Source organism: Trachurus japonicus, chromosome 22, assembly GCF_045865225.1.
Source record: "Trachurus japonicus isolate A0001 chromosome 22, Traja_1.0".
NCBI lineage: Eukaryota > Metazoa > Chordata > Actinopteri > Carangiformes > Carangidae > Trachurus > Trachurus japonicus.
In genome coordinates, this window is record NC_140928.1 from 5,165,715 (window position 1) to 5,177,731 (window position 12,017).

The 12,017-nt window shown below is 41.4% G+C and overlaps 1 protein-coding gene across 8 annotated transcripts in view; it reads left to right on the forward strand.

Moving 5' to 3' along the window:
• The first annotated feature begins 2,182 nt into the window (after nucleotides 1–2,182).
• The window catches only part of letm1 (leucine zipper-EF-hand containing transmembrane protein 1), a 29,775-nt gene continuing 19,940 nt past the window's right edge, over nucleotides 2,183–12,017 (forward strand). For all 8 annotated transcript variants that reach the window (XM_085768495.1, XM_085768496.1, XM_085768498.1 and 5 more), the window contains exons 1-3: nucleotides 2,183–2,573; nucleotides 10,192–10,249; nucleotides 11,352–11,847. In XM_085768495.1, coding sequence (XP_085624621.1) covers nucleotides 2,489–2,573; nucleotides 10,192–10,249; nucleotides 11,352–11,847 — 639 coding nt within the window. In that variant the 5' untranslated portion in view covers nucleotides 2,183–2,488. The remainder of the gene's footprint in view (nucleotides 2,574–10,191; nucleotides 10,250–11,351; nucleotides 11,848–12,017) is intronic.

Below are 12,017 nucleotides of genomic sequence, written 5' to 3' on the forward strand. Positions count from 1 at the left end.
CACATCTGATTAAAAAAGACTGTACTTTGTGGTGCCTTTCAACTGCAGTTTTTTTCTATTATGTTGACCGCTCTATTTATAATCAATGAGCATTATATGGAAACAACACTGGTTTATATAGCACAAACTGAATATTTGAACTGTCATGGTGGTAGAAACTATAATTGGACTGTTGTATTAGTCATGCATTAGTTTTAGGCCAGCAAACTGTTGCTCTTGTTAAGGTTTAAAATGACTCTGTTGTATTCTAACTAAAACCAAATGATAGATGATGAAACAAAACATGGAAATGGCAGCTGAAGCACAGGACAGGCCCTTTATGTTACCTTGTTTTACATCTACATGAACACTGTGCTGTAACTAACAAGCATAAATTGCAGTACCAACAAAGGAAGCTAAGGGGCGTGAAACTTACTGCAAGAACACAACTCACTTCCGGTAAAAGTTTGCTTTTTCAAAATCAAAGCCTATAGCCTTTAACCCTATGATACTGAGATAATGGTATGAAATTAGTAATCAAAAAGGAATGAATTTTTCAGTCAGTGCCTATTCTATATTAATGTATTTGTTGTGGACACTACGGTCTGAACTTTCATTGTGAAACATGCTTAATTTATGTTTTTTGGACTTAAACCTCGAGGGACACATCCCCAATTCAAATCATGTGCATGAATATACTTTTAGAAGTAGGTAGCCTACACATCCAAAGACAAAAAGAAAAGCTATGTTAAATCACACTTCAGGGTAGGCACATAAATTTAGGTGCGCAATCATAAAAAGTTAGGGGCGCACACCATAAATCGACCTGCAAAGCAAACATTCACATTTCCTTTTCATTCATGATCCTCATACACATTGGTCTGCCACCTGTAATGACAGATAATGATTCTTTGAGTCGCCCCTTCCACATTTTACCAGTGTTATAAACAAACAAACAAACAGCAAATTTACTGGTTGCACATGCCAAGTACAGATGAAAAATTTACTTGCACTGTCACAAATGTTAGGGGCCCTGTTAGTCACAAAAGATAGATACCGTATTTCCTCTAATAGAGGCCGAGGCCTTTATTTACTTTAGCTGCCCAGGGGAACCGGCCTGTATTGGAGACCGGCTTATATTTGAGAGAGGCTATTATTTCTTCCTCTGTTTCATGCTGGTGCTCAAATTTGACAGTTACCGTGCTCAGTTTTCATTCTGCCTACAATTAATTATATTTTTTTACACATTACTGTAGCAGGTACCGCAACAGCAGCGATCAGCTGGACAGGATTAGGCTAATAAACGCTGGAGCACAAGTGACCAGTTTTGTCACAGATCGGGTAGCGTCGCAAATCGGGTAGTGACACGCCATGCTGCTAAAGCTCTCTTCGGTCGAGTTGTCAGTGACTGTTTCCTTGAAGCGTGGGTTCATGTGGCACTTCAGATCTAGCTACTGCCATCTGCTGGCACTTGTGGGTTACTGCATCCGTGTTTGGCCGCCTGAGACCAGTGCATCCACAGTGACTGAAATTCAGGTTTTTTCTGTTTGTTTGTTTTTTTCCCATTGACCCGGCCTGTATTTGGGGCCGGCCTTTATTTGTTCGTGTAAACCACGCCCCCGGCCATTATAACAGACCCGGCTATTAAATAGATACCGGCTACTATTAGAGGAAATACGGTAGATAGATAGATAGATAGATAGATAGATAGATAGATAGATAGATAGATAGATAGATAGATAGATAGATAGATTGATTGATTGATTGATTGATTGATTGATTGATTGATTGATTGATAGATAGATATTTTTATTTGTTACATGCATGGCTAAAACCAGGGTTAAAAAAACAGTGCAGTGTATTGCAAAAACCAAGTGCATGACTGTACCAGTAAAACACAACAATCAATAAAAAAAAAATTATATAATATGCACACATACCCATACACACACTCATATAAAAGGAGAATGTCAATACAAATAACATACAAACGATACATTAAAAAATATACAAATAGATAGAGGTTTTTAAAAAAGGGATAAAAGGCAGAGGATTCACCAACAGACAACATATGCCACAATATTTATTTATTTCCAGACAACATGCTAGATATAAAGTTGAGTTTTATTTTGTAAAACCACCGGAAGTTGCCCTCCCCGCACATCACGTGTCACTTAACACAAACACCGTCACTGGGATTGACGTCACTCCGCAGCCTGGCCCGGCTACTAGCTGTCATCATCAACGGAGCAAGGAAAGGACATGACATGACATGGAGCCGCGTTTTCACATGTATAGTTGTATATTCGTCCTAGCCTGATAAAAACAAACGGGAAAAAACAACAAAAACGAAACAAAACGAGGATATCTGGATTTTCTTTGTTTTCCTCTCTCTCTCGCGGTCCTTTCTGGTGTCGACGCCTGGAGCTAACGGGGCTAAGTTAGCTTAGCTCGTAAGTTTACTGTAACTGTAAAAGCCAGAAAGAAAAAAAAAAAAAAGCTCCTCCGCATGGCGTTAATCCTGTTTACCAGGTCCCGGGCACCTTTAATGAAGACATCCCGGTCTATAAAGAACGAATTCCGGAAAGGAAAAGGTAAGTTTTTATTTTTCCTGTAAAGATTTACCGGTAATGTTTATTATTACCTGCTACCTAGCAGCTTGTGTTGTATTTAGAGGTATAGTGATGCGTTCACGGTCGGTGGTCGTGGTGGATTGGCCTGTGTTTTGGTTTCGAGGGAGGTGGGTGGTGGATGACTCAAGGTGACAGACATAATTAACTCCATGAATAGTCTACCATTCATTTCTATTTATCCGCTATAAATCAATATGTAGGCTATAATCAACTTCACTATGAATGCATGTGAAGTTTTTAGGGGAATCGGCTCTGGTGAAGACGCCGCACCTTGCTGCTGAGAATTAAACTAGAGGCTGAACATGATTTGGGTTATCTGAGGACAGCCTGGTTTCGCTCCCCCCTCCTCTTTCCACTGCAGTGTGATGAGAGGATGATGATGCTCGTTGCTATGGCAGACCGGTCCCCAATCTGTTTATTCGGCATACATAGATGAAAAGAAAAAGAGAATAAATGGGATTTGAACACGAATAAATGAAGCAATGTTTGCATATATGATTTGCAGATTTGGATCATTTAATCCAAATGCTTTTGTTAGCTAAGCAGTTCACTTTGGTTGACTGTTTGGACAAGGTTGGGAAATAAGGAGCTGCAGGAATGACTGAACTGCAGAGCAATGTGGGGATTTTCTTTTTTTTTTTTTTTTTTTCCTAAACTGAAGCTGCTGCTGCTTTCATTTGACTTTCAGTTTTGGTTTAAATGCAGATACACATGTCATATACTAAAGCTAAAGCACTACTAAATTTCACTCATCTAATTGTTAGTTCGTTGTAGATCTAAATTGACTATGAAGTGTCAAAGTTCTTTCCATCTATAGCTCCTGATCTGTCTCTTTTAATAGCTCCTGTGAGGCTGACATCAATGAATCACCGTCAGTCATTCATTGAGTATTTTATAGACTGGATTAACGAGGAGCTGACACTCCTGCATGGTTAATCCATTCGTAGTGTCCCATTTAATTAGTCACATATTTATTATAATACATATCATGTTATAAGAGTAGATAATGACATAGGTTTTTATATGTGCTGCTCGTCATAATGAATAATATATCCATAGAGTAATCACAGCACCGCCTTAAACATTCAGCTGCAGTTAATTCATTCATTCATTCTTATTCCGGTCCACCTTCTTGCTTATTCTGTCCAACTTTGTCCACTCGTTTCCTGCTCTTGAACTCAGTGTGGCTCCGGACCAACTCACTCACTTCATGTCCATGCAGGTATTTAAGATAAGCCTTGTTAGTTAGTTACTCGTTGCATAAGCAGTGTGCAGATGTAGAAGGTGATATTAGGTCTTTGCACTTTCACTGTTTTACATTTACAGTTGTTGTGCTGCAGACAATCACTGACTGGAGTTTCTTTTTTAAAATTAGACTACTACAATACTACAGGAGCAGTGGTTAAATGTCTTTATAGCTGAGAGCCGGTGCATTAATGTTGTGTTTATAAATAGATGAGAGGGTCGTGATGGGGATTTGTCTGTCTGCGGTGGACGGATGGAGACTGAGGTTCTTGGCTCCAGGCCCAGAGAGACTATCAGACAATTTGCAGTGAGTGCGTCCATGAAGGAAAGGTCAGCGGCGCCCGCTATGACTCCACACCTGAGACAGACTGGGCTTTAATTTGCCCATTAATATGTGATCACGTCTGTGTTGCTGGCATGAGCACACTGTACTGCTTCCTTCCTGTAATATGATGGTGGGTGGACATGAGCTTATATCCACACAGTGTTTCATTAATAGCTGTGATGATGAATTAAAAATGTGTAGTTCAATTCCCTCAGTCAAAAAAATGGTTAAACCCCCCCAAAAAGTACAAATCAGGTTTGAAAAAGAGTGATACTGACTTTTATAAGATGAATGTAGCTGAAGATGCTCTTTTTTCTTTTGTATTTTTGCACAAGCTTCAGCCTAAACCTTTTAAATTAGCTCCATTACTCATTGTATTTTCTTTATATTGCAAGTAAATCTCATGTGTTGAGGGATCACATCGAATAAACTAAACCAAACTGAAAAAACAACAACCAAAAAACTAAATCTAAACGTAATCGTAACCCAATCATGAATTTCCCCGTGTGCAAAGTTGGCTGTGGTGTATATAGCATTAATAAGTAAATAAATAATAATCCCAGCTCTGAAAGGAAATAAACCTGACTCAAGTTTTGAACATTGACATTACACTGTGGATGTGTAGCAGTCATCAAACTAAGGCTGGAAGGTCGGCCGTAGTAAAGATTATCATTATCTAACGACCTGCAGCGCCAATAAACTATCAAACAGTGAAGGTCCAGTTGTCGTAAAGTGAAGGAACCAACCACACAGACTTCCAGACACTAGTCACAGAGCAGTGTTGAAGGGAGCGTTTACTCTTTTATTGTGGTTTGTCCAGCTGAGACCACTGAGATTTAGACTCATCTCACACTTACACTACAGGCCCAATGCCTGGAAGCAACTTTAAGTTTCTGTTCACCTTAAAGGGATAGTTCAACATTTTGGCAAATTGGCCCCATTGCCATAATCCCTATAGTCATAGCAGTAGGTTCATTACCTTTAATTGTCGGTGCAAGCTATTTTTAGAACGGCGGAGCAGAGAGATTCATGCAAAACCGCTGATGCACGTTGCCTTCAGGGACAGTTTTTCATCAAGCAGTCTCTGTATTTACCTCTAAAACAACTTTGTCTCGTAACGTTCTGTTATTATCTCATAGCGTGGTGAATGTGCAGGTCACAACTTGTCCACCAGAGCCTTGTGGAGTTGTTGGATTGTGTATTTGATGAGTTTGATGAGGGAAACCAAGAAATCCCATGAGCCTCCGTAGCGTAGCTCTGAGCAGCTCACGGCTCTGCTCCGCCGTTCTAAAAATAGCTTGCACCGACAATTAAAGGTAACAAACCTACTGCTATGACTATAGGGATTATGGCAATGGGGCCAATTTGCCAAAATGTTGAACTATCCCTTTAATTACACTCTTGACTCTTTATTGCAAAATCATGTTTATTTTGCTGCAAAGTAAACCAATGAAACTATGATCTTTTTTGTACAAATTTGATCTTGCATCCAAACTTTTGGCCGGTAGTGTGTGTATGTGATGTGAGTTTCAGTTCAGTGTGACTGAGTGTCTTAGTCCGGGTGGGAGGGGAAATGACCTAAAAATGTCAGGTTTTACGAGGCCGACACCTAACACTCACGAGACCTACATACTGAGAAGGCCACCAGGCATAAACTCAGTATAGCAGCAGCTTGTGTGTTTGTTAGTTTGTTTACACGATGTGGCCTCGATCATCTGAGTATATGGACACGATGAAGTCAACACGTCTCACATCAGAGCGGCCGTGGAGTCGGGGCTGACGTTTGTTCTGTTCGCTGTTCTGGATCTAATGTAAAGACACATCTGTGACGGGAGGCATCCAGTAGGTAAACCAATTATAAAGCCCTACCAGCTGTCCTCCTCCTCCTCTTCCTCCTCCTCTTCCTCTTCTCTGGCCTCCATTTAGGTTAAATGTATATACACATTAACTCACATGTTTGTTGAGCTAAGTGTATTGTTAGATAACAGTATATGTGTAGCGTCTCTCTGTGCAGGAGGACAGACTATAGTCGTACCTGTGTTGACATAGTAGCTGAGGCTTTAAAAGGATAGTTCACCCAAAATTCAAATTGCACTCATTATCTACTCACCCTCATGTGGACTAAGGGCTGGGAGAAGTTTCAGAGTCCTCCGTGGCTTCTCTGAGTTACAGGGGGTCTCGACGTAGCAGTGCATGTCCATATAGCGGTTGCAAATGGATACCAACTGTCTTCGTAACAAAAAGACACACCAAAAAACATCCAAATACCTCCATGCTGCTTGTATGTAATGTCCGTCTTGTATTGAAGCCCTGAAATGCGAAATTGTTCTAAAAAAAATTAAATAAGTCTATCTTTCAAGCTTGTTTGTAGCGGAAGCTCCTCTTCATGGTCAGTCCAAATCTCGCTCCAAATCGCTTCAATACAAGACGGACATTACATACGAGCAGCATGGAGGTATTTGGATGTTTTTTGGTGTGTCTTTTTGTTACGATGACAGTTGGTATCCATTTGCAACCGTTATATTGACATGCACTGCTGTGCCGAGACCCCCTGTAACTCAGAGAAGCCACGGAGGACTCTGAAACTTCTCCCAGCCCTTAGTCGACATGAGAGTGAGTAGATAATGAGTACAATTTGAATTTTGGGTGAACTATCCCTTTAAAGTAACAACTGATTTGTGTGTGTGTGTTCACAGGAGCATGTGAGAAAACTGACCTGAGGCTCTCACACACACACACAGCATGGGGAAGTGTTACTAGACTGTTTTACAGTCAAACCCCTGCAGGCTGAGAGTCACACATGAGTTAACTGTTAAAGTTTAAAGTCAAGCAGGGCAGGACGTGACCTCGCCGCGACCTGGCAGAACCAGACCGAGCTTTTTTTTTTTTGTAAGTCGAGATGAAAAATCAAAGGCTGCTGCTGCTGTAAAGTCTTATCTGATACCTAAAGGCCAGTAAAAAGCTGTACGTTACTTCACAGATGCAACAGATACAGCAGGTTTGGTTTTCCAGTTTTAGTTAATGCCAATCGATCCCCAGGTGTTTTCTTGGGTGGAAAAAAAATTCCCCAAGTGCACAGACATGTATAATTAAACTGGAATGACGACATTTGCAGGTCACCAAACGAGAACAAACTGTCTCTGTCTCCGTCTCTGTCTGTGTCACAGTTGTTGTTGTTTCTTTTGGTTCACTGAGAGGTCGACTCAGGTTTGTTATTGTTTTCTTCTTCTTCCTAACTGAGGTTTTATGTGCATCATCGTATGAAAACCACATCACCAGAGAAACAAAAAATGAAAGTGCTGCTGACTGAGCTGAATACACCTTTACATGATGTCTGTACGTGAAAGGTTTTGTGTTGCCCTCATGTTACACTGCCAGACATTACATAAGATGAAGTGTTTCATCATATAGGGAGTGTCTGACGGAGGTTGAAGACACACACACACGTGCATTGCATCACCACTCCATACCGTGACCTTATATATCTGAGTTATTTTAATGCATCTCTTATGTTATTTCACAGCATGTTTCCTGTAGTAATAAGGAATATCTGTGCAGCCAGAATTAGAAAATTATCCACCTTCATCATCATGTAATGTGTAACTTTGTGTACCGCGGTATTAAACGCCACAACTAATTAATTGCAAAGATTCCTAAATACCGTCACTTTCCAAAAAAGATTATGTCCGACCCGTAGCGGCAGACCAGTGCAACTCGCACGAATGAAAACAAAGTTACACAACAACAACAACCGTCTGTGTAACTTTGTACGTCAAAGTAAAGGTAAATGCACAGTAACCGGGTTAAATTACGTTAATAACGTAACGATGAATTGGTAGGAATTTAAATGTTAGCAAGTCATTTATAACAAAAACAAACAAAAAACGATTAAAATAAACTTAAACAATTGGTATTGATGACAATTAATGACTTTAAAGGTCCAGTGTGTAAAATAGGGGGGCAAGTGTTCAGATTCTAGATTGCAACGCTTGCTCGCACTCATCCCTCCATGGAGCAATGAGGTGAAATTCTAAACTATTTTGTGATACATCTGCTGTTTCCTTCCTCCTTCTTCGTTAAGTTATTTATGAACGCGAAACTCTCGAAACGTGCTCTCTGACTGGCTGGATTTTCTGTTCGGGCTGCCGTACAAACAAAGATGGCGACACTTGCTATATGTATATATGTAAAAGAAGAATTATAAGGCTACTGAAACCAAACAAACTTTATTTTATAGCGATTATACAATTATATTCATGGGTAGTATATTCAGATTTTGCCAATAAACATTGCCAGTTATTACACACTGGACCTTTAATATTTCAAACATTTCCCCTGGGAGATGAATAATGGCTCCTATATTAATAGATACTTGAAATATATTGCGTATATAATCAGTTGTGATTATATTTTGACTTGATTCAATTCATAGTGTTGTGAAATTAATTAAAGCATAATAATTGTGATTATTTCTCCGGCAAAAATCGTACCAAGACAATTTATAATGATGACATCCCTAACTTGGACAGAATGTGAAACCAAAAAACAGTGGAGGGCAATAAAAGCCCCCAGAGGAAACACAGCAGCAGCAGCAGCAGGGTTTAGATGTGTAGTAGGTACATCCAGTCCAGGCCGAACAGCACAGGGTGAGATAATCTACTGTATTTCCAGGGTTTTCTTTCTGTGCCGCTGCCGGCCACTCGGCCACAAAGGTGACTCTGTTCCAGTAAACTCTGCGTCCTCCTGGCCGCTCGCCGCCACGGCCACCGTCGCCACGGCCACCGTCGCCACGGCCGTGGTCTGTCATGTCCAACCAACCAGAGGCCTTGCTGCTGGATCCGCGCCAGCCGGCCATGTGAGAGCAGGAGAGGAGGGGGCGCGGCCAAAGCCATCTGCTCTTACGTGATTGGTCGGAAGTGTCTCGCCACTCCGCCCCCTCTGTTACATGCACATCGCCCCCTCCTCTCCCTCCAGAGCAGTGTGGGCCTCCCTAACGGTGCGAATATCATGGCCACCAAGAGAGAGATCAGTCAGTGTGGAGATATTTACACAGAAACGATGCACTCACTGTGTCAGGGAGAGTTTTAATAATCATCTCTGAACTTTACAGAAACAAACTGCACATATTCCACTTTATATATTGATAATATATTTATATATTTATGGAGCACAAACATTAGAAAAGATCAGTAATCAAGCGTAGCAAGAAGCAAGGCTGTACATGCTTTCCATTTCTGACAATCGGAGAAAAACAAAAACAGAATAATCATAAACGCTCTTCAGAAAGGCACCTAACTTATAAATAACTTTTGCTTTATCAGATTGTAGTAAAAACAAATTAGTTTAAACATAGATGAGCGACTAACATAATACTTTGGAAGATATTCTTCTCTGAAATGTATTATACTTCTGTTCTTGCACTCAAATAAAATATGAAACTCATCGCCACAAAGAATGTATGTAGGCCTTTATACCTTCCAATGACTTTTGTTATTCTGGTCTTATTCACTCTAATATTGCAGATACCCTGTCTAAACTTTGGATTTGGACAATTTGGACGTTTTAAATGTATTTAAAAATGAGTCTTTGACCTGCTTTCTTGACCGAGCTTCATGCAAATGCAGAGTAGTAACAGTTCTGCAGCAACAGGTCTGCTGCTTGTCGTCTCTTTCTTTCTACATGGACCGTTACATAAGACACTGGGAGTGACTTGACTTCACTTGACTTCCCTTCCTTTTATAAAGTTATTGCATAACCCTGTGTGCTGTTCTTTTTTTTTCTAATGGTGTCACGGCTCGGTCAATGAGTTCAGGAATAAAAATTGCGTTAAGGCGTCAGAGCAGAGCAGAGGAGATAACCCGTCCTCTGCTGATGTTTGATCTCATTCACTCGTCATTAGCAGCAGCAGATGACCATGCTCTGTGTGTCCCTGTGTGACTGACGCCTTATCATCATAACTCAGCTGCTGCTCAAGTTGTGTTTTTTTTGTTTTGTCTCTTGTTCTTTCAGGGAAACTACAAGATGGTGCCTGTTTCAACTGCACAGCCCTCAGACTCTCCAGCCAAAAGTAAGACAAATAAACACGAGGATCACACACAGAGTCCCTAAAACATCCAGTCAGCGCCTCGTATAAAGTTACACATTTAGAAGCATTTAAAGCCTTGTGGTTTCTAGATGTTAGAGACAAAACCCAGTTCAGCTCTGTTCTTTTCTTTTCTTTTCTTTTCTTTTCTTTTCTTTTCTTTTCTTTTCTTTTCTTTTTTTCCCATAAAAGTCTGAAAAAGATTTCACTTTGATGGCTTTTGACATTTTTTGGTTTTAATAGTTTCACTGCACATCTTTTTCTCTTAGATGTTTTTATTGTGAAGCATGAATCAGCAGTCAATAAGATCTGTTATAGGATGTTCATGATGCCTTATTACACTGTAGTATCAATGTTAAAGGGATAGTTCAACATTTTGGCAAATTGGCCCATTGCCATAATCCCTATAGTCATAGCAGTAGGTTCATTACCTTAAATTGTCGGTGCAAGCTATTCTTAGAACGGCGGAGCAGAGCCGTGAGCTGCTCAGAGCTACGCTACGGAGGCTAATGGGATTTCTTGGTTTCCCTCATCAAACTCATCAAATACACAATCCAACAACTCCAAAACGCTCTGGTGGACAAGTTGTGACCTGCACATTCACCACGTTGTGGAGTTGTTGGATTGTGTATTTGTTGAGTTTGATGATGAGGGAAACCAAGAAATCCCATTAGCCTCCGAAGCGTAGCTCTGAGCAGCTCACGGCTCTGCTCCGCCGTTCTAAAAAATAGCTTGCACCGACAATTAAAGGTAACGAACCTACTGCTATGACTATAGGGATTATGGCAATGGGGCCAATTTGCCAAAATGTTGAACTATCCCTTTAAGACAGAAAAAACAAAACTTCAAACTGAAAAATTGTAGCAAAGACAGAGGTTTCACTGTAAATAATTTCTTCTCAGATGTTTTTATTGTGAAGCATGAATCAGCAATCTGTTATAGGAAGTACATGATGACATGACGCCTTCTTTTACACCATGTTAAGACAGAAAAAATAAAACTTTAAACAGAAACATTGCACCAAAGACAGAAGAGATATCATAGATGTCGTGTCCTGAAGCTCCTCTTCCTCGTGTCTCCTCCTCAGACTTGATGGACTTCGACTCGGCACTTTGGCCCAGTTCTCCTCGTCCGGCCCCTCCCTCCCCCTGTCAGACGGATACGCCGGCGCCTGCCCGGCTCTGGACTCACAGCGACTCTACTGCGCTCTGGTGCTGGGCGCCGCGCCCTCGGGCTGCCCCGCCATCGCCTCGGGCGGCGGCGGCCAGTGGACGATAGCGCGACCGCAGGACATCTCCGGCGTCCGGTGGATACACATGTCTCGGAGGAGGTGGGACGACTCGAAGGTGGAGAAGTCGCTACGCTCGCTAAAAGACAAGAAGAAGCTAGAGGAAGGGGGGCCGGTGTACAGCCCCACGCTGGACGCCGAGCCCGTCAGACGGACGCTGCGGCAGAGGGTCATAGACGAAATCAAGCACTACTACCACGGCTTCAGGCTGCTGTGGATTGACACCACCATCGCCGGCCGGATGTTCTGGAGGGTGCTGAACGGGAACGCCCTGTCCCGACGAGAGAGGAGACAGGTGAGGCTCAGAGACGGTGATTTGAAGTAGTTCGATGGGTTAAATGTGGCGTTTTCATTCCTCCGTTAACGGCTGCTCTTAAAAGATACGATCCCATTAAGTGAAATGGGAGAAAGTTTGTTTTGTTGCTGAGAAACAAACCCGAGAAGAGCTCTTTTCCATCGTTTTTA